This window comes from Ochlerotatus camptorhynchus, unplaced genomic scaffold, assembly GCF_037179485.1.
Source record: "Ochlerotatus camptorhynchus isolate MF236.1 unplaced genomic scaffold, CSIRO-AGI_Acam_v1.1 ptg000130l, whole genome shotgun sequence".
Taxonomy (NCBI): domain Eukaryota; kingdom Metazoa; phylum Arthropoda; class Insecta; order Diptera; family Culicidae; genus Ochlerotatus; species Ochlerotatus camptorhynchus.
In genome coordinates this window covers 2,805,389-2,827,994 of record NW_027040620.1, presented here as the reverse complement: position 1 = coordinate 2,827,994, position 22,606 = coordinate 2,805,389, and the positions used below count along the sequence as shown (strand labels likewise).

The 22,606-nt window shown below is 39.0% G+C and overlaps 1 protein-coding gene across 1 annotated transcript; it reads right to left on the bottom strand.

Moving 5' to 3' along the window:
- Positions 1-2,353: 2,353 nt before the first annotated feature.
- On the bottom strand, positions 2,354-4,141 carry LOC135700167 (serine protease gd-like). The gene is made up of 2 exons (XM_065220586.1): positions 3,905-4,141; positions 2,354-3,836 (listed from the first exon to the last, which is right to left on the bottom strand). The coding sequence occupies exons 1-2, from the start codon at positions 4,112-4,114 to the stop codon at positions 2,712-2,714; spliced, it is 1,335 nt and encodes a 444-aa protein (XP_065076658.1). The 5' UTR covers positions 4,115-4,141; the 3' UTR covers positions 2,354-2,711.
- Positions 4,142-22,606: the final 18,465 nt, after the last annotated feature.

Below are 22,606 nucleotides of genomic sequence, written 5' to 3'. Positions count from 1 at the left end.
TCACCTAATAAAATTGGAACGAATTCAATATCGTTGTCTGCGTATTGCTCTAGGCTGTATGCACTCAACGCATAACATGAGTCTCGAGGTTCTGGCAGGAGTAACACCCCTCCAGAACCGTTTCTGGGAGCTCTCTCTCAGAATACTAATCAAATGCGGAGTGACGAACACACTTATAATTGCTAATTTTGAAGAAATTCTTGGGCTGAACACACAATCTCGATTTATGAGAATCTACCACCACTACATATCATCAGATATGTGTCTTCCTTGTTATACTCCAGACCGTGTTCACTTCACCAATCGCAGTTCCTCAATTGAATATGATCTGACCATGAAACAAGCAACTCATGGGATTCCCGATCAACTTCGACCTATTATTATCCCACGTATTTTTACTGAAAAGTACCAACAAGTCAATTGCATGAAAAGATATTTTACAGACGGGTCCCGTCTCAATGGATCCACTGGCTTCGGTGTCTTCAATGAAAACTCTAGCGCCTTCCGCAAACTTCAGGAACCTTGTTCCGTTTTTGTTGCTGAGCTGGCAGCAATCAACTTCGCATTGGGGATGATTTCCAACATGCCCGCAGACCATTACTTCATCTTCTCGGATAGTCTCAGTTCCATTGAGGCTATTCGGTCGATGAAACCAAGTAGGCACTCATCTTATTTCCTTTCAAAGGTAAGGGAGCAGATGTGTGTGCTGGTCGAAAGATCATATATGATTACCTTTGTATGGGTCCCCTCACATTGCTCAATCCCAGGCAATGAGAAGGCGGACTCTCTCGCAAAGGTGGGCGCGCAGGAAGGCGAATTGTATGACAGGCAAATTTCACACGATGAATTTTACCATTTAGTGCGTCAGAGTACCTTTTCGAGTTGGCAAACCGATTGGGACACTGGAAATCTTGGACGGTGGTTACATTCAATTATTCCTAATGTTTCTTCGAGAGCGTGGTTTAAAGGCTTGGGCTTAAGTCGTGACTTCATTCGCGTGATGAGTAGACTTATGTCCAACCACTACTCGCTAGATGCTCATCTCAATAGAATAAACCTCGTGGACAGCAACATCTGTCGGTGTGGAAACGGTTACGATGACATCGAACACGCAGTTTGGCAATGTACGGATAATGACGCCGCCAGAGAGCGACTTTTGAATACCCTCGAGGCCCAAGGAAGACAACCCTATGTTCCTATCAGAGACGTGTTGGCAACCCGTGATCTCTGCTATATGCAGTCCGTTTATGTTTTTCTTCAAATGTCTAGTATAAGAATTTAATTCCTTTTGTCTTTTGTCTCTCTTTATTAGTTTTTGTTTGTCTTGTCCCCCCGTCTCGATGAGTCTCATCGTCGCCCACTGGTCACCCACCATAGCCGGTCGAACTCCGGACGAAGCTAGAACAGCACTACCGTTCATACTGGCGACAACGCTCTGATGAGACAACGAAACCCTACCCCAAGCTCCTCCCCTGATCCTATCCTTCGAAAATGTACCCTTCTAACCTCGAGTAAGCCGCGAGTAATCGGCCCAACTCCTACTAGACATAGAATTAAGTGAATTTTGTTACACACAGTGAACAATGAATTATCGGCTCCGTAAAGCTAACGCGATTGAGCCTCCCAAATAAACGAACTAGATAAAAAAAAAAGTAACTATGTATATGAGCAAAGTTTCACTCAAATCGGAAACAATCCTGTCCAACCGGTTTGCTCTGCCCCAAAACAGCTTTAAAAACGCCAATAATCTTGAATTCGCCCAAAAACACCAAAACAGTCCTGAAGGTAAATGGTGACTAAATCAGATCTAAAATCACCAAAACAGCTCAAACATGGCATTGAATTCCCAAATAGGTTTGAAACGGCAAAATATTTAAGGAAATTTGGAAGCAGAATTTCGTTATGAGGTTTCGAAAAGAAAATTTAATTGTTTTCTATGAATTTGATTGAACATTTCGGCAACTTCATAATTAATTGCAATTTTAGTCGTTTTTACTAAAAAAAAAAAAACAATAGGTCACATGCCTCTCAACTTAGATTATCCCAACAAAGTTCGTAAAACTGTTACATACACTTTTTAAACGTACCAAGTTGTCTGAATTCATTGGACCGATCTAAGGACAACTCGTGATTTAAAGATTGAGAAATGCTGGTCTAGCCCAAACCTGTTTTGAGGGGAAAGTGGTGGAACTATCATCATCATTATCATAAAATGTATTCTTACTTACCTAATTCAACTGTACCTATCTGATGATGATTCTAGATACAGACCTGAGAGGTGTTAAAAAATCAATACGAATGAATTCAATTAGAGAGATTTTAGTCTTATATTTTAAGAAGTTGTAGTATTCACCACTCGCTTCATAATCCTATCGCATCTTTATACGGTTTAAAGGCTCTTACGGTTAACAATTAAGATCTTGATTAGAAGTGATTTTAAATTTTTCCCCTGGCTTATACATTCCAAAATACCCTGTTGTCGGGTTTTTTTTATTATTTAACCGTGACCAAACACTCTCCGGCGCCAACTAGGCTTCTAACGGGCTCATTCTTTGTTATTTTCAGATCCTCTCGGCTGGTAGGTAATATGACACCGCGCGCATGGTTTCATTATCAGAGTCGATTTTATTGTCATTTTTCTCGCAGTCTGTGTCTGGTGACCGTGTGCCCGACTAATGGGATATGTCGTGTCTGGGGGTGGCGCCTGTTTCTCATGAAACCTGAAGATCCTGCTCCTCCAACCACTCCCGATACTTGGCTACATCCGTGTAGACAGCATATTTACGCGTATCGCATTTGCCCGTGTCCGGGTCGATGAGTGCATAGGATACAATTCCCCGCAGTAGCCAACGACCTGCGCGCCGCACGTACAGTCCACTACCCGAGTCACCTTGACATGGTCCGGTACCTTGACCTCCAGCGCAAAAGGTGCGCTTCGAGGTTGTCAACTGAAATCCGATGTCGGAACGGATGCAATCTACTTCGGATACGATCGGCACTTGGCCACTTTTGGGAACGTCGGAAATAATCCCTGACTCGGTGAAGCCCCAACCAACAACGGTCCCCAGCTGGCCGACTATGATCGATTCATCAGCTTCACCATCCCACAGGCAAATAGGTCTGACTGAGCTAGTGTAGCTGATTTCGTTCGGTAGTATAATAGCTCCTATATCGTAATCGAAAGCATCACCTCGAAAGCCAGAGTGCACCACCAGGGCTCGAGGGTTGATGGTTTTCGCCTCTATCTCCGTCCAGTCCATGATATTGTAACGTCCTAGTGATACCAATATTTCAGCTGCTTGCAGACGAGTATTTCTATTCTCTGTCAGCAGACAATGGGCAGCCGTCAATAGAATTTTGTCTGAAATTAAAGTTGCTCCACAGCGGAATTGCAGCGAACCCAAGTCGCTGTTTTTGAAATATATTGCACTCAGCCAAGGCCACTCGCCTCGACGGGTTTTGGTCCCTCGAAACAGTAAGGCTACAGCTGGGCTGGCAGGTTGTCCACAAATCTGTTTGTTCGTCAGTGTCCCATGTTGGTCTTCACCGTTAAATTTAACGCTATTCAATGGAGGCGCATTAGTGCTTATTTCATCACTACCAGAATCGTCACTGTCACTTTGGTCATCGTCATTTATCGTCTGTATGTTGGTATAATGCTTCAATTTGATCGTGGTCACTCTATGCCCTTGTGCCGGAGGCCCGCTACATATAATCTTCCGATTCAACTTGATCGAAACCAGGTTCGGCAACGGATGTGACAGTGATATTCTCAGTCTGGCTGGCTTCCGAGGAAGATCAACGATGTTTAGTAGCTCCAAGGAACCAGTTGAGTGCTGAAAGTTTTGGTTTTGCTCTATAGTTTAGGTTAGCTAATGCAGTAAAATCGAGTATCTATACCTACCGCGATTGATGACATGGAAAGAATCACTTCCAAAGAGTTGTTGAAACCATTGCGATATCCTTCGACGGTGATTGCACCGTAGACGGAGAGTAACTTTGAGTCCTTACGGTATTGAAATATCTCTGGACATGGCGATATGGGATAGTTTGCCAGCGAACACGGTAGAGAATTGAGTTGGACGCACAGTGCTAGAAGCTGAAGAAACTTCATTGTTTTGTTGATCGGTAGACAAACTGAACAAAGGTGATAGCCGTTGCCTTTCAAATGTGGTGTGGGCTCCCATATTAAAAAAAATACAAGTGACTCGAAGATTATACCAGATATCAGAGCAAATTATTTAATGTATATTACGATTTAGACCACTAGGGGTAGACGGGGCAAGATCGCCATCCCCGGCAAGTGGAGCATCCATTAAATTTAAATCAAAAATCATATATTATCATATATTATATCATTTATGATCTACACATACGTATCTTTCAATAACGATATAATTGATTGATTGATTTGCACTAGCGTGCATAGGAATCTATGGTGCATTTAATCGGGATGGGGAGTACTCCAAAGTGCGTGGTGGATGGTGCTGTCCACCCACCACTATTTCCCAACTGTTCAATTTAGCTTATTTTATTTATTTTTTGCTCCGGTGGTGGTTCATCTTTTTCAAACTGCTTTTAGACATCCAATGGAATTGGCAATTTAATCCCATCATTATCAATATACCTGATGATAATCACCAACTCGCAAGGTTTTCGCAATGTTCCGCAATACTACATTGTGCAACGACGTAATCATGTCATTTTGAATATGGTTACTTGTGGCATCTTCCGCCAAGTGTTTTTCCAGCACAGGATTGTAGTTAGCCACCAACTGGGTGGCACACTTTCCGAAAGGTCGGCCACCTTTGCAAAGTATGCGCACAATATCGATGAAACGTTCCATTATATAGCGAATTTGTAGCCGCTTTGCCTCACTAGCAGCAATCATAGCTGTTTTGGTGGTCCAGTTCTTCGTCGATACCCTTCCTGGTTTTGAAATTTTTCCACGCTTCCATACTACCAACATGGGTATCACTGCGATTGTGTTTGCCCAGCATATGCTGTTGTAGTTACACTTTACTATTACCGTTGCGAGTACGTTGAACTTGGTCAAATTGTAGTTCTAATTTTTTATTTTCAAATTTTGACCTAAATTCCAAGATCATTAAAAAGGATTAAAAAATATGTAACGATTGGAACAAAAGCGCAAAAAACTATTTTGACAAGCGAGTACAGGATTGTTAACGGAATTACGACTTATGCGAAGGATTGAGCATGTCAACCCTGTCCCAAAGGACCGTCATTCGGGGTGTCAAGAACTGATGCAGAACATTCAACATGTTTTAAAGATCCCGAATTTATTGCAACGCACATAAACAGCTGTAACTTTTTAACCACGGTAACAAATGATTTTAAATTTTCAGAGAAGATTCTTAGACAAATTCTTAGTAAGACAACAAAATTTGATTTTCTCTGAATTCTTTTCGAAATTATCTTGAAACTATCTGCAGGATGCACTAGAAATTATCCGCAGAATTTTCTTTGAATTCTCCCCAGAAATATTTTGGAACTGCCCTAAGAATTCAATTTCCTAGAGGTTCTTCTCGGATTTTTTTTAGAACTCTCCTTAAAGCTCTTTTGAAATTCATTTCAGAAGTCCACTGGAATGATACTTAAATCTTCATGATTTTTTCTCAGAAATTTTCCCGGAATGAGCTAGAAATTATCCTCGGAATTCGCTTGACATTTTGCTTAAAATTCCGTTGGAATTTCACTCAAAATTTGATTTTCTTGGTATTCTTTTCGAAATTATCTTGGAACTATCTGCAGGATTCAATAGAAAATATTCGCAGAATAATAATGGAATCATCTCCAGAAATCTTTTCTTTTGGAACAATCCTCAGAATTCAATACCCTTGAATTTCTTCTCGGAAGTCAAGTTTAAGTTGTCCGTCCATTCACCAAAACGTTGTAGTTTTTCTACCAGATATGTTCAATAAAGCTTGCCCCTACATTCACCAGAACTGTGCAATTTTTACATCAGGAATTTTCAATTCAGCTTGCCCCTCTATGCAGCAGATTGTTGCAAATCTTACACCAGAAATTTTCAATACAAACTTGCCCCCAGGTAATTTTAGACCAGAAAATTTCAATTGACCAGAATGGTGTAAATTTTCCACCGTTAATCTATGTAGGTATATAAAAATGAATTTCTGTCTGTCTGACCCTTATAGACTCGGAAACTACTGAGCCGATCGGCGTGAAAATTTGTATGCAGGGGTTATTGGGGCAGGGAAAGGTTCTTATGATGGTTCGAGACCCCTCCCCCTCTGTAAAGGTGGGCTCCCATACAAATGAAACAGAAATTTCTGCATAACTCGAGAACTAATCAAGCAAATGGAACTAAATCTGGCATGTGGAGGTCATAGGTAGCCCTATATATAGATAAGAGGGGGGGGGGGAGGGCTACGTAAAATATAGCATGTTTTTTTAATTGGTGCATAAACTCAAGCTAATATTGAATCCCGGGCACACTCAGATATTGTTCAATAAAAATTGCTTCTCCAATCTTCTGATTCGTTCAGATTTCCTTTTTCCATTTTTAATATATCTGGCTTCTCCTATCATCAGAATGGTTTTCCACCAAATAAAGCTAACTCTTATTTTAGGATTTTTCATTACAAATTTTCAGTAAAGCAGCTTCCCTCCAATCATCAGAATGGTGCAAATTTTACACCAGAAATTATTATTAAAATTTGTTGAATGATGCAAATTTAAGACCAAAAATTTTCCGAAAAGCTTGCCCATCCGTTCACCAGAACGGTGCAGATTTTCACCAGAAATTTTCAATAAAGCTTAATTTTGAATAAAGCTTGTACCTTCATTTACCAGACCAGTGCAAGCTTTCCACCAGAAATTTTCTGTTCATTTAATTTATCAGAGCGATGCAAATTTTTCAATAAAGCATGGTCCTCCATTCACCAGAAAGGTGCACCAAAAATTGTCAGTAAAGTTTGTTTCACCATGCACCTTTGTGGTGCAATTTTCTGGCTTTGCCTCTTCATTCACCAGAATAGTGCACATTTTCCACCATAAATTTTCAATGAAGCTTGCATTCATCAGAACGATGCAAATTATGCACCAGAAAAATGAATAAACCTTGCTTCTACATTCACCACAGTGTTGCGAACTTTCCACCAGAAATTTCCAGTTAAATGTGCACCTCCAAATGTTTAGCGTGATTCAATTTTTCCACCAGAGTTATTCATTTTGATTAATCCCTCCATGCACCACCTTGATGATATTTTTACACCAGAAATATTCAAAAAACACTTTTTCTTCGATTTACCACCACGAAGGTGAATTTTTCAACCTTAAATTTACCCTCTTCTTTTAACCCTCCATGAACCACCATGAAAAAAAAATTACACCAGAAATTTTTTGTATGCAAAAAATTTCATTGAAGTTTGTCCCTTCATGCACCAGCAATTTTCAGGCACCATCTCAAAGGAATTGACGCAATGAAAGGTTTTCAGTGCCCTTATATTATGAAATGAAGTTATTTTACCTTCAAATCAAGTTATCAAGAAATCAAGTTTTTTTATATTTTAATTTTGTAAATGTGAAAATAAAAATCTTATTTATAAAAGGGGGGGGGGGGCAATTGCCCCACCTTGCCCCACCCTGTGCACGCCAGTGATTGATTTGTCTTTATTTAGGAGGCTTTCAGACTGAGGCTGGTTCGCCTTAAAAAAAAAAAACGATATAAAGATACAACGTTCCAAACATTATTTAGAAAGTTTCAATAACTATCAAGAAACTGATGAAAATGTGCCTACCGAAAAAAAAAAATCCTCTCCTTGTAATAAGAAATTGCAATAATCAATAAACCTATTAATAGTTACATTTGTTACAAGTTTAATTAATTGGTCAGCCTGATGCGGGTATTTTGTTTTGATAGACTAAATAATGTAATTCTTAGAAACTCAAAAATATCATATACAAACTACTTCTGCTATGGGTTAACGTCTTGCCCCGTAGTGGTAAATCATCACAATACAAGCGACAGGTACAGTAGCGTTGCGCTTGAGCGAAGGTGGAAGCAACGCATAGAAAAATCAGCAAATACACAACATTTTCTTCTGAGTTTGGAATCTTTGCAATCAAATTTGTTTGGAGCATTTACCTTTTTTTTTCCTTTGTGTTGAAGTTTGGCCGGTTAAGACTGCTCACGGTCCATCTCGCCATAGCATTTACAGGGTGGCAAGTGAACCAGGAAAACCAGGAAAACCAGGAAAACCGGGAAAAATTCGGGAATTTATTTTCACCAGGAAAAACCGGGAAAAAAACCAGGAACTTCATAAGTCCACCAGGAAAATAATCTTGTTTGTATAATTTAAATAGGTTTTAAATTTTATGTATGTTAAAGTTTCTTTTTATAATCAGGTCAAAACTAACCATTTTGTTCAAGCTAAATCTTTCACACAACTAAACATTGATGAACAAAATTTACCCTGAGAATTCTAGACCAACAATTGAAATAGGCGGAACAACCAAACGTAAACAATGGCTTTAAACGCACATTTCTCGAGAATCAAAACACACCCACACAAACTAACAATGCCATTCGTACATATATTTTGTATTTATTTTCAATTTAATTTTTTTCTCGAATCGATTGCATGTATGATTTGTGCTTAAATGATAGCAGACTTAAGCAGTGCCGACGCGTAACTACTTTGAAGTACCTGTTCAACATGTTCAATAAAAAGTTCTATTTCTAAAAACTTTTGATAAGGCCTTCGAACTTCATGCAAGTTCTACAAAATTCGGGAAAGTCTTACAAGTTTCAGGAAAATCCTGTGAACTACTGTGATGACCTACGACGGTCAGGAAATCTCTCCGAACCTTCAGAGAAGTCTTACGAACTTCAGGGAAGTCCTTTAATCTTTGGGGAATAACTACGAATTTTACAGAATTTTCTACAGATTTACTAGAAGTTACTATGTAACTTCTACGACATTTAGGCATTGTTTAAAACTTAAGGATAATCCTATGACACTTATGGATTTTTTCCGAGCTTCAGAGAAGTCTTCAATACTCTTGGGAAGTCCTCTGAACTTAACATAGTTCTCCAAGCTCAAAAAAGTTTCTAGAACTTCTGAGAAGTCGATTGAACTACAGGCAGTCCTACGAATTTCATGGGAGCTCTCCAAACTTCAGGGAATTTCCAAGAAATTAAGGGAAGACCTACAAACTTTTGGAAAACCCTTCGACATTTAAAGCCTTTTGAACTTCAGGGAAGCTCTTCTAAATTAAGGGAAGTTCTCAGATCTTCGAGAAGTTCAATATTTAAGAAATTCCTATGAATTTCAAAAACCTCTGTCGCTAGACCCCTCGACGTCGATCGCCCCCGGCACCTGTACGGATGCCAGACAACAAGTCTATGGCTTTGAAGCGGTTCTACAATCTAGAAAAACGTATGGAAAAGGACCCAAATCTTTCGCGGGTAGTAAAGGACAAATTGGCGGAATACGCATCGAAAGGCTATGTACGTAAGCTGACTGTCGAAGAACCGGAGGAAGACCACGAACGTGTCTGGTACTTGCCAGTGTTCCCAGTCACGAATTCCAACAAACCGGGAAAGGTGAGGCTGGTATGGGACGCTGCTGCGAGGACAAACGGAGTATCGCTTAATTCTGCTCTACTCGCCCGACCCGATCTACTAACGCCGTTGGTATCCGTCCTTCTCCAATTTCGTGAATTCCATTTCGCCGTGGCGGGAGACTTACGTGAAATGTTCCAGCAAGTCGGTATACGGAAAGAGGACCAACATAGTCAGCGATATTTCCAACGGGACGATGAGAACAAGCTCAGTACCTACATAGTCCATGTGATGACGTTCGGAGCATGCTGTTCCCCAACAAGTGCGCAGTTCGTGAAAAATCTAAATGCAGAACGCTTCAGCGAACAGTACCCGACGGCCACGAGAGCGATCGTACGATGTACGTACGTAGATAACATGCTGTGCAGTACGGAGACAGAGCGGGAGGCTATCGAACTAGCTAAATCCGTCTGGTTCGTCCATAATCAAGGCGGGTTCGAGATCCGTAATTGGATGTCCAATTCGGCTGTTTTCTTTCGGCGCTTCGTGGGGTTTCTGGTGCGGAGCAAAGTCTCGACTTATCGTTTGCTTTACCTACAAGGTAAACTGGGAAAGATTAGGAAGAGACCTGCTGGAGGGCAATCGTATACCCACGAAGCGTGAAGTTTTACGCACCATGATGACCATCTACGATCCATTGGGCTTCATAGCACACTACCTGTTTTACCTTAAAGTGCTATTGCAGGAGATTTGGCGTAGGTTGGGATGATACAGTGAATCAACAGTGTTTTGAAAAGTGGCAGACATGGTTGAAACTTCTTCCGGAGATTGAGAACCTGAAGATACCGCGATGCTACAGACGTCTAACGTCAGCTGGTAGTCAAACGTAAATACAGCTGCATATCTTTCTAGACGCTAGTGAAAACAGCATGCAGCAGTAGCATATCTCCGATTTGCTGAAAAAGGGATAATCGAATGCTCGCTTGTCAGCGCAAAAACTCGTGTAGCTCTGCTCAAGTACCTCACAATCCCAAGGACGGAACTGCAGGCCGCGCTCATCGGTGCCATATTAGCACATTCTATCGTTCAAGGATTATCCATCAGGGTGTCTCGGAGTGTTTTTTGTTCAGACTCTAGGAACGCGCTTTCTTGGATTCGTGCTGATCATCGTCGATACAGTCAATTCGTTGTCGCTAGAGTCAGCGAAATTCTGGACTTGACCAACGTCTCAGACTGGAGGTGGGTACCAACGAAGTGGAATGTGGCTGACGAAGGCACGAAGTGGCAGCGTTATCCACCGTTAACTGGTGACAGCAGATGGTTCAATGGTCCTGAATTCCTCTGGCAAAAGGAACAGCACTGGCCTGAAATACCCGCCAAATTAGAGGAGCCTGGAGAAGAGTTGCCCGCTACCATTCACGTACACTTCGAAACTGAAGCAGAAGTGATCCCAGCGAATAACTTCCGAAGTTGAAGATGTTTGGTTCAAGTGAGGGCATATATATTCCGGTTTCTCAAGAACGCTCGTCCAACTAAGTATACTTGGAACAGTGGAGGCATTACGAGTGAAGAGTACCGCCATGCTGAACATTTTCAACATTGCACAGCACAGCAAGACAGGTTCCACGAAGAACGTACGGTCTTGACACGAAAAGAGAACTATGCAGTGCTACCAAAACGAAGTCCTCTCTACAAGCTGAACCCTTTCATCGACGAGCATGGATTACTGCGTATGAAGGGAAGAACAGGAGCGTGCGAATATTTCCCGGCAGACGCCATCAACCCGATTATTCTTCCGAGTGACCACCCGGTTACACAACTCATCGTCAAAAGCTATCACGAGAGATACCATCATCAGAACCATGAATCAGTCATTAACGAACTCTGACAAAGGTTCTGTATCAGTAAACTACATAGGGTGTATGCAAAGATCAGATCAGACTACCAACGTTGCAAGTTGCGCGATGCTCGACCACGCCCTCCAGCGATGGCGGATTTACCCCGAAGCAGATAAGCAGCATTCGTCCGTCCGTTTACTCACACCGGTGTTGACTACTTCGGGCCAAAAGAAGTAGCTATCGGGAGAAGGGTCGAGAAAAGATGGGGGGTTCTTTTAACATGTCTCACTACTCGCGCGGTTCATATTGAATTAGCTAGCTCTTTAACCACAAATTCTTGTATAATGGCACTAGGCGAACCAGCCCAAGGCTGAAAGCCTCCTAAATAAAGCTAAATAATAATAATATAATGGCACTCGCAATTTCATTGCACGGCGTGGAACGCCAGCTGTATTCTACAGTGACAGGGGAACAAATTTTATTGGCGCTGAGCGTGAGCTGAAACAAGCATTGCTAGCGATTGACCAAAACAAAATGGCCCAAGAATTTGTATCTTCGAACACTTCCTGGCGTTTTAACCCTCCTGCCGCTCCCCACATGGGTGGAAGCTAGGAACGACTGATTCAATCCGTTAAGCGAGCCTTGTTAGAAATCACGCCCTCTCCTCGTCCAACTGACGAAGAACTTCGGAATGCACTACTTGAGGTTAAAGGAATCCTTAACGCACGACCACTAACACATGTGCCTATCGAGGATGAAAACTTAACCTAAAACTAGTCCTAAATCTGAATCTGTTTATGCAGGAATTTAAAACGATCCTCTACACTTCGGACGAATAAAGGACGTTAATAATTTGGAACAGCATTTACCTTTTTTTGGTAACCGCGGCCCGTAACGTAACAACCTCCGAACTTTAGGGACGTCCTAAGATCTTAAAAAAAGTCCTTCGAACTTCGAGGAAGTCCCATGAAATTCAGGCAATACAAACTTCAATGAACCCTTGAGTAAAGACCGTAACGCTTCAGGGAAGTTCTATGAACTTTAGGGAGTTTCTATGAACTTCAGCAGTCAGTCTTTTTAATAATAAGAGTTATCAAACCAGCGTTGTTTATAAAAACTATAAAAATAAGATCCTTAATCGTTGACAATTGGTGGAAAATTTAAACCAACTGGAAATCCGCAAATTTGTTAGAAGCAAAGGTTTTTTTAAAGAGGGCAAACATACTTTTGAACATAAAAACCAATAAATGATCCATAAAATATTGGAAAACGTTCCATAAAAAACATCCAAATGTTCCATAAAACTTCGGAGAAAATCCTTAAAAAAGTGTGAATGATCCATAAAAAATATCAATATGATCCATATTTAATGTAAAATTTAGCAACACAATTGTAAAAATGTACCGCTAAATTTCTAAGGAATGAGCATTGAAATTGTACGAATTACCCATAAACATATTGCAATTGATCCATAATACATTCAGCAGTGAACCTTAAACTAAAGAAAGTGATCCATAGAAAATCATGTTTGCGCACTTAAAAATATAGCCATGTTCGTATTAATGAAAGCAACTTCCTCAGAGCAGTCTCGTTTTGGACAGTTTGAAGCTGAAATAGGTTTTATTAAACTAATATAAAATCAAAACCAATCTTAATGCTTATAAGGTGGCAAAAGGAACCAAGAAGTCTGTCTCAAATAAACCACCTAGCAGAAATAATAGAGTGAGGAGTGATGCCGCAACCGAATCTGGAAAAGGAAGTACCAATGTGGTCAGCCTGGAAGAATCCCTAGACCAGCTGCTGCAGAAGAAAAGCGCAAGTAAGAAAGCGCTGGAGGGAGAGAAACTCCTCCATGAAAAGCGATAGGAGGCTGAGCGGGAGATTTTCCGAGAGTTATCTTCCGTCACTCTTTCAACAAAGATTTGGCTAGATTTAGCATTTAGGGATTCAATTATTATTTTAGTTAAGCACGCAAACGATGTAGAATGAGCTACTTACTAGTTACATAGGGTAAATCATGTATATAGCGTTTAGAAACAAATTGTAGGTTACCAGATTTTAGGATCAAATTGTAGTATCTAGATTAAGCAAATATAGGGGTATTAAATTCAATATTTGCACGAATTCCACCTCCAACTAACCTACTTCAGTAGCTACATAGAGGTAACTTTAAGACCAGAAGGTCCCGAAGAAATGTGCTCAACTTTTTGGCTAAGCTCTGGTACTATCTTCGGTCCCAAGCTTATCGATGCACCCATATAAAACACGAGAAAATCCACGAACCCCTCATTTTACCTGTCAAACTTTCATAGCGAATCAAAACAAACATTGTGTAGTACTAGAATTTTGACTAGAATGGGGTACGTTAATCGATTTGCTTGGGACCAATAGGCAAGTCAAGTAGTGAGCCAATTTGAAATCGTTAGTTTCGTATTGATTGTTGGTAGCTAGTTCACTACAAATAACTACAATTTAATTAAACGATAGGTATATTAACAAATTTAGGCAATTAAAATAATTTAGCTGTAAAACGTTTTTTAAATGGTTTGGAATTGTATCTTCCTTTCCTCTTTTTTTCTCGTTCGTACTCTGACCTATCTAAGGTTTGGTTAAACGGAACTGTGAGCTCACAGTTCCGTTGAACCAAACCTGACGTCTGTCATTTCTGACAGCGACCGTTACCGTAGCTCTCTGAATCCCCCACAGGGTTGTCACTGGACTTGACGGTACAGGGTTACCCCGATATTCCGAACAGCCATGATCCATAAATTAGACGTATATTATTCACGTTTTGGACACTGTATTACAAATTTTGATCCATAAACCATGAAAAATTGCTCCATTACTGCTTAACTACTTAGATTTACTGTCCTGCCGTGTTTTTAGGTAGATGTGCGGAGCGATGGTCAAGCGTCTAGAATTAGCTTCCAAAAGAAGCTTCTATAATAATTTTCTTAAGAAAAAATGAAAAAAAAAATGTTAATTTTATGGATCATACCTAGGGTAGGTGTTCCAGTTGTTGGTAGACGTGCTTATTTCGGTGTGTTCCAATTATAGTCTATATCTCGGTCTATATACATATGTTTTTTTATTTTGATCAATAAACCTTGGAAAATTGCTACATTACTGCGTAGCTACTGTTCTGCCCGTGTTTTTTTTTGTCAGAAGAGCAGAACGATGGGCGAGCGTCTAGAATAAGCTTCTTAAAAAGTTTCTAAATGAAGCTTCCATAGGAAACGTCTTAAGAATATTATTATAGAATCTTCTTTTGGAAGCTAATTCTAGACGCTTGCCCGTCGCTTCGCACATCTACCTTAAATACACGGGCAGGACAGTAAATTTAAGTAGATAAGCAGTGGAGCAATTTTTCAAGGTTTATGGATCAAAATTTTTAAAAATAGTGTCCTAAACATGAATAATATACGTCTAATTTATGGATCATGCCTATATTTTTAAGTGTGCAAACTTGATTTTTTATAGATCACTTTCTTTAGTTTAAGGTTCATTGCTGAATGTTTTATGGATCAATTGCAATATGTTTATGGGTTATTCGTACAATTCCAATGCTCATTATTTAGAAAATTAGTGGTACATTTTTACAATTGTGTTGCTAAATTTCACATAAAATATTGATAATATTGATATTTTTTATGGATCATCCACACTTTTTTAGGGATTTTCTCCGATGTTTTATGGATCATTTGGATGTTTTTAATGGAACGTTTTTCAATATTTTATGGATCGTTTTATCAATACTAAAGGTGCAAACTTAGGGCTGCCTTTAAAGAGTCCTCATTCATATCACACTTCGCAATTTCACATTGAGATAAACTAGCCCGTTGGCTAAAAATCTCAATAATAAAGTTTCAAAAAATCGCAGTTTCAAAAACAGAAATCTCAAGATTTAGGGGCTTATAGATCTCATAACCTAGTCAATAAAGGCACGGTATTACCAAGCCGGAGGCGGCGGGTTCGATTCCCGGTCCGGTCGAGGGAATTTTTAGGGTTGGAAATTCTCTCGACTTCCCTGGGCATAGACTATCATTGTGCTTGCCACACAATATACAAATTTATGCATTGGTATTGGCATCGAAAGCTCTCAATTAATGACTGTGGAAGTGCATTTTAGAACACTATGTTGAGAGCACGCAATAAGCTAATATGCACTAAGCAATAAGCTTGAAAGGCGAATAAGAAGAAGAAGATCTTTAAATTTCAGACATAAGATAGGGCTCCGCGCTAGTCCGTCGTATCCCCGTTTTTCTTCGTCATACACCCCTAAAATCGTTCATTTTACGGGTTATCGCTAATGTTTCAGTGTTAATCGCAATTAATCTTGTAAGCAAAGATGGTTTTGCAAAAACATGAGTGAAAACGCTTTGCTATTATAGTTTTAGCACATAGAACGGAAATAGGCGATATGATACGACGAAGTAGTGCGGCTCCCTACTAGCTTCTTGACAGCAAACAATCAGATAAAGATTTCACGGACATTCACAAGAACCTTAATAAGGGAATTTACGTATGCTCGTCAATCTAAGCAGCGTCTGCACTTCTACTAGCATTTTCTCAGCGTCACGCACATATATGATGTGTATGTTTGTTTACATTCATCTGCTGCTTGCTTTTCTATCCATTCCAATCGACAGAATTTTTCAAAACGTTTTGAAAGCGTTTTTACAACGCTCCAAACTTCTCAGGTGAGTGTGACTATTGTCGGCAGCCTCTTTTTCTTCGGCAACCTTCCCATTAGAACTGCGTGTTAACCAGCTGTTCTATTATCGGCAACTCGAAATCAACCCCATTTTGTAGTGCGTATGCTTTATTTGAAGAAAAATGTAGCATTACTGGATTGCTCGATCGTTCAAATATAATCAGATTGAAGCTGAAAGGCTAAACAATCGTTTGGACACATTCAGGGAAGTGCGTTGATGGGAAAACATAGTGAAATTAACGTTTAAATTTTGGTTGCCGAAAACAGTCAATGGGTGCCGAAGCCAACATTTACCCTACCTATTTTGGTTTGTGAAATTTTGCATTGCTCGAAGAACGATGGTACAAGGATTCACTTTATTTTTTTATTATTAAAAATTGTTTTTTAAATACATGAGTTTTAAAACCAGGACATTTTTAAATCATTGACCAGGAAAACCAGGAAAAAACCAGGAATTTCAAAATGGAAATTCACTTGCCACCCTGTCATTTACCTTTTAACGACAGCCGCGTCGGGTTTGTCTCATTTCCACACGTAACACAAATTCAAAGAATTATGTTGTGTAAACTACTATACAATCAAAATCAGGCATACAAAGGTCCCAGACAACCAGAAGTCGTATAAAAATGTACAGACAGTATCGTAAATTGCTACAGTTTGAGTCAAAATCGCATATAAGAATGGCATACCTCGCATTATGTTTAAGTTAAATCGTATAGAATGCAAATTTCCGACTTTTATGCGATGAATCATTTTTCCGTCATACTGTATCACAAATTAAATCGGATTACATCGTAAGACTTTTAAAATGAATATATTATTACCCAACAAACAATCGTCTATTGAAGAAACGACTTCTTGGCCATTTTATTCAACTGCATGCTGCTTGATAGTACTTGTACTATTTTTAATAATAACTTCTGTTCAGGCTTTGTTCACACAAATCTGGATAATTTATTCAACCACAACATTGAACTACTGGTGTTGTATAAGGTATGTTGAGAAGCTTTTATTCGACTTATGTGAGTTGTAACAGAGCTTATACGATAAATTTTTTGATTATTCAGCGTTTATTAGACATCACTGCTTCCTTAAAACAGTGATGCTCTGTATACGCTTGATTCTCATGTGAAGTAACGTTTAATTAGACATTATTATACATTTATTAGACCATTATTCAACTGTGGGAAAATTAACCCGAAAATAAGAAGGGCGGAGGGGACAGGGAAGGGTGTGTTTCAAGGGTATTGTATTTCATTATTTCTAACGTGGCTCGCACCACACAGATATTAGAAAATTTATTAAATACTTATACGTGTCGTTGTATGGGGATTCGAACCATGTACCTTTCGATCACCAGCCGCTTGCCTCGTCATCTGAGCTATCCTAGAATTCATCATATGGGCAACTCAATAATCTATAAAAGCTTGCATGAAAGTAAATACCTATCATCACTCCCGATCGCAACTCTAGCTCCTTCAAGGCCCTGTGGGAATGATTAATTCATTCATCGTTGTTTTAAATGAGATCAATGTTGCCTCTTCACATCTTCAAGTCGAAAGAAAGGATGCTCGGTTATATTTTAAACTAGATCAATGCATTCATTATCGTGAGTCATGTGATCGATGATTACTATTTAAATTAATTTTGTTCTACACAAATAAAAAAAAAGGATTGAGCTTGGGATTGAACTCACGACCTTCTAATTGGAAAGCGGAAACGGTAACCACTACTCTACTGATTTCGCCTTGTTGTAAGACTGAATCAGTGTTGCCGAATAATGAATCTAATACGTCGTTTATAAAACATTTACAAATCATGTCATTACAACATGGACGCATAGTGGTATAAGAGCTATTATGCTGACTGTATTCACCTTTATTCAGCAATATTGTAAAGTAATGCCATGAAATCTAATAAAGGAGCTGGAGAACATTTATTAGACGTCTAATAAAGCATGTTATTAAATCAATTGAAAAAAGGCGAATTAAAGTGTCAATGTATGTACAAATTACACTTATTCAGTTTGTTATTAGATCGAACTTCTGGCGTTGAATTGGGAAGACATTTAACACTATTACAGATTTTAATAAGTAAATTAATCAGATCAGAGCAAACAGTGGAATAAATGTGCATCTAACGATCTTAATGAGCTTTTTCAGCACATAATTCGGCAACTCTTTTTATTCAGCATTGTACACTGTTATACAGCATTTATTCAATATATATATGCTTATTTGTGACTTTGAATTGTTTGTTGGGTGGTATAAGAGCTATTTTGCTGAGTGTATTCATCTTTATACATCAATATTGTAAAGCAATGCAATGAAATCTAATGATGGAGCTAGACAACATTTATAAGACGTTTAATAAAGCATTTTATTCAATCAATTGAAAACAGTCGAATAAAAGCGACAATGTATGTGCAAATTACACTTATTCAGTTTGTTATTAGATCAAACTTCTGGTTCTGAATAAGGAAGACAGTCAACGTTTATAAAGCTTTTAATAAAGAAATTAATCATATCAGAGCAAACGGCGGAATAAAGGCGCATCTATCGACCTGAATGAGCTTTTTCAGCACATAATTCGACATCCTGTTTTATTCAGCATTGTACAAGTGTATTCAATGTGTATGCTTATTTGTGACTTTGAATTGTTTGTTGGGTACAGATTAAATCGTAAATGATGCAAAATCAACTCGTTTAAAATTAAATTTAAATATGCACGTATATGGCCTCCACTTTTGTACGTTTTATCCATTTATTTGCATTCTATACGAATTGTTTGTTTGTATATATGTTTGTATATCATGAAAACAACTTTGAATATACGTGCACTCTGGTTGTCTGGGGTTATATGAACTGGTTTAGAACATGTGTGTTGCTGGGTCCGTTGTTTGAGAAAACCAGGGGGCTATTACTGAAGCACATTAATGGTACGAGAACGTCAAAATCGAAGACATGTTGGATTAAAACACAATGCAGGGGGTTTGACAGCTGTAAAATACCCTTAGAGAAAGCAGGTGAGTTGTTCTCCGCATATGCTGCAATAGGAAAAATGCAATGGTTGAATTTCATGTGGTTCACGAATTCAGTTTATACTTACTCGTTAAAGCCTATGGGTTTTGGGCTTGCTGTGAATCTCGGTGGAGTTATTGATCTCTGAGTTGAAGTTTTAGTTGTACTCGTTGTGACCGGAACATGTGTTTTGAATAATACGGCCGAAAGCTGGTCGGACCTGTATGAATCCTGGTATGACGAGTAACGAAAATCATTCACAACACCTGGTTGATAGCTGAATGACAATGAGACATTGCGTGTTGCAAGCTTGTCGTCGTTCTGGATAGACTCTGAGCGTGTTGACCGGTACAAACCGTTTGACGATTATGTATTACAGAAACCACTAACGGAAGAGGATTTTGCTACCGGGAAAATCACCCAATACTGTACCGGTCTACCATTGGCAATGTCCTTGTAGGTTTCATCGATGGATTTGATGAGCTTGACTGAGCTCGCATGCTGGAATTCTTTAATGATTCTTTGTTAATAATGAAGGTCCTAGACACAGCCAAACAGACGAACCGTGGTGGGGGTGACAATGGGTCAAAAAAAAACAATCCCTACCTTACAACATTGATATTTTAGCAAGGACAACAATTTTAAGCATGTGAATATATTCATTAATGACACATTTACTACTGTCATCGAAATGGTTGATGGGGTACACTCAATTCTGTTTTTACAGGATTTTTTTTTCGATTTTGACCTCCTGTAGGATACAGACATTTCAATGCCATCATATATTTTTTCTGATTTTTTAAAACAAGTTTCACTAAAAAAAATTATGCAATAAAAACAAATCACGTAAGAACATAATTGCGTGTACAACACTTTATTCTTGATCATTGGATTAAGGGTAAGTTAGAACTTGTTAGTTTCACGGTCATGCATCGAAAATTTCCTTGTACGAAGAAAGCTTTGCGCCTGTCATCTATTCAGTACACTTTTGACAGAATTCCTATATTTTGGACAAGCAAGCACAATACTATTTTCTGACCATCGAAGTCCCGGAAATTTCTAGTCCGGTGCACCACGGAATTTGAAGGCCGAATCTACGGCCATAGATTGTCATATCACTGTCCTCGATATTAACAATTTTATTCTCCGATTCCGTTAGATTGACGATTTCCTAGAGGATTGTCATCCACAACATACCATGCTATACCATACACACCATAAACTATACCGATGACGTGTCCATACCAAGTTCAGCAGACGATTGAATTTTTTTGGAATCTTCTCGAAAAGCATCTACTGCTACCCCTTACTAGCTAGGTTTATATTTCGAATTTCGGGGATTCACACTTTTCACAAAACCAGTTGTGTGTAGGGTAGGACATATTCCACACCGCTGACCTTCACCTGCAAAACACCTAATTTTTGCTTTTTTTTTGCCAAACAGGTTTTGAACATTACAGTGAGATCTGATCGTTGGCAGCACAATTGCTTCATCTAGTATGTTGCCAAAAACGAAACCGTGCCAAAATCGGGAACTTTTTCGACGTGCCTCAATTCGGTTCTTTAGGGGTATTGAGGTAAATGCATATTCGTAATCTGCATTACAAATGGAACCGACATCCAAAATTTTCTTCAATTTTGGGCAATGGAACTATTTCAAACAAGTGCGGTTACATTTGCAAAAATCACCATAATAGCGTCCCTCCTTAGGCATTTGCATGGGAGCGAGCTGTCAAGCTGTGGGATTTTACTAGGTACTTTTAGATTCCACTTCCGGTAGAGGTCTGAAATATTGCATGGATTTTTGGAAGACATTTTCTTGGAAAGCCAGAAGAATTTCACAAGAAACATCAAGTAAAAGTCGAAAAAAAATCTACAGAGGAAATCAGAAGATACTTCCTGAAGAAATCGTTAAGGACATCGGGTGGAAATTTGAAGAAACTTCCTTGAAAGGGTGGAAGAAACATCCTGGGATAGTTCGGAAGCAAATCAGAAGAGTTTTCCGGTAGGAAATCGGAGGAACCGTCCGGGAGAAAGCAGAATGGTTTCTGGGAGACGTCGGATGAACCTTCTGAAGCAAATTGAAAGAGAATTTCAGGGAAAGAGCGAAGAATCTTCTGGGAGAAGACGATATAACCTTCCGGGTGAAATCAGGATAATCTACCAGAAGAAGTTATAAAAAAATTTCGGTGGAAGCTAGAAAGACGTCTCAAAGAAACTTACGGGGGAAATGGGGAATAACTTCCTGGAGAAATTTCCAAGAAACTTTAGGAAAAATTCGTCAACGCCGAAAAGTAGTTTTCAAAAAACTATTGGAAAAAAAGAATCTTCCATCGATTGCTACAAGAGTTTCCGATGAGTTTTCCGAAAGAAGAGAAAAAAAATCCAGTTAGAAGACATTTTCGAATGAAACTTCCTCCAGAAGACAGATAAAATTAACTCCCTGGAGAAAATTTCCAGGAAAAATAGGAGAATCCTCTAGGGGAAGCCAAATTGCGAAATATATCTATTAAATGTGATAGCCTATTTGAATATTTTTCAATGTAGATTAATCTCCATAATTTCAGATGTCATCAGTGTTTTGTGTATGTTTATGGTATTTTGTTGGCGTTTTAAGGTAGCGCTTTCTTCAGGACGCTGGAAAAAAACATAAAATGGGGTGCACAATTTTGCTAAATTTTGCAATTGATCGCGAATATCTCACAGTCAAAACATATTAGCTTGAAATCCCTTGCAATAAATGCATGGTACATCTTTTATCTACCGATTCAGCAAATAAAAACGACTTTTCTGACAATATCGCTGATTTTATCTGTGTTCTGGATATATTTTAATTGTACCAAGTCAAAAAAATATTAGATTTCGCGTGTGGATAAGTGTAAATTAAGATCTATCACGCTTTAAGACGTTTTTTAGTGATATTGTAATTAACGTGAAAGCTCTGGGACAAGAATTTGTTTCGAATAGCTGTTCGGTTTTTCCTTTCGCTTGTTTTTGGTGCTTTACCTCCCTCGCAAGAAGAGTTTTACCGGGTACCTACCTTTTTTCGGTTCTTGGTGCTGGCGTTCTGCCTTCCGGAAGATGCACGCCAATGAGGTGTTAAGCTGGGTTTAGACAGGGCAAATCAATTGATCAAGTCAATTGAATTCAACTGACTTGAACGCGAATTGAACGTGTAAACCATACCATTCAACTGACTTGATCAACTCACTTGAACCAGGCTCAACTTTTCAAGCCAATTGAATTCAACTGAGTTGATTATTTGACTTGCCTAGTCTAAACCCAGCCTTAGGCAAAAATTCTGTGCTAATGAAAAACTTTGCATGTGATTTAAAATGTTGTGTTCGATTGTAAAAACAACGCGGAAGATTTTTTCGATTACCGCGAGTGAACAAAACGGTGCTTTTTCGGAGGCAGAATTTGGTGAGATCCATCTGATTATAAATCAATCATAATTTACTAAAAATGTTTTTCAACTGCCAGTTTG

Coding starts and splice junctions, on each gene's coding strand:
- LOC135700167 (XM_065220586.1), bottom strand. CDS start 4,114: ATGAAGTTTCTTCAGCTTCTAGCACTGTGCGTCCAACTCAATTCTCTA. Junction 3,837..3,904: donor TTTCCATGTCATCAATCGCG/GTAGGTATAGAT, acceptor CAAAACTTTCAG/CACTCAACTGGTTCCTTGGA.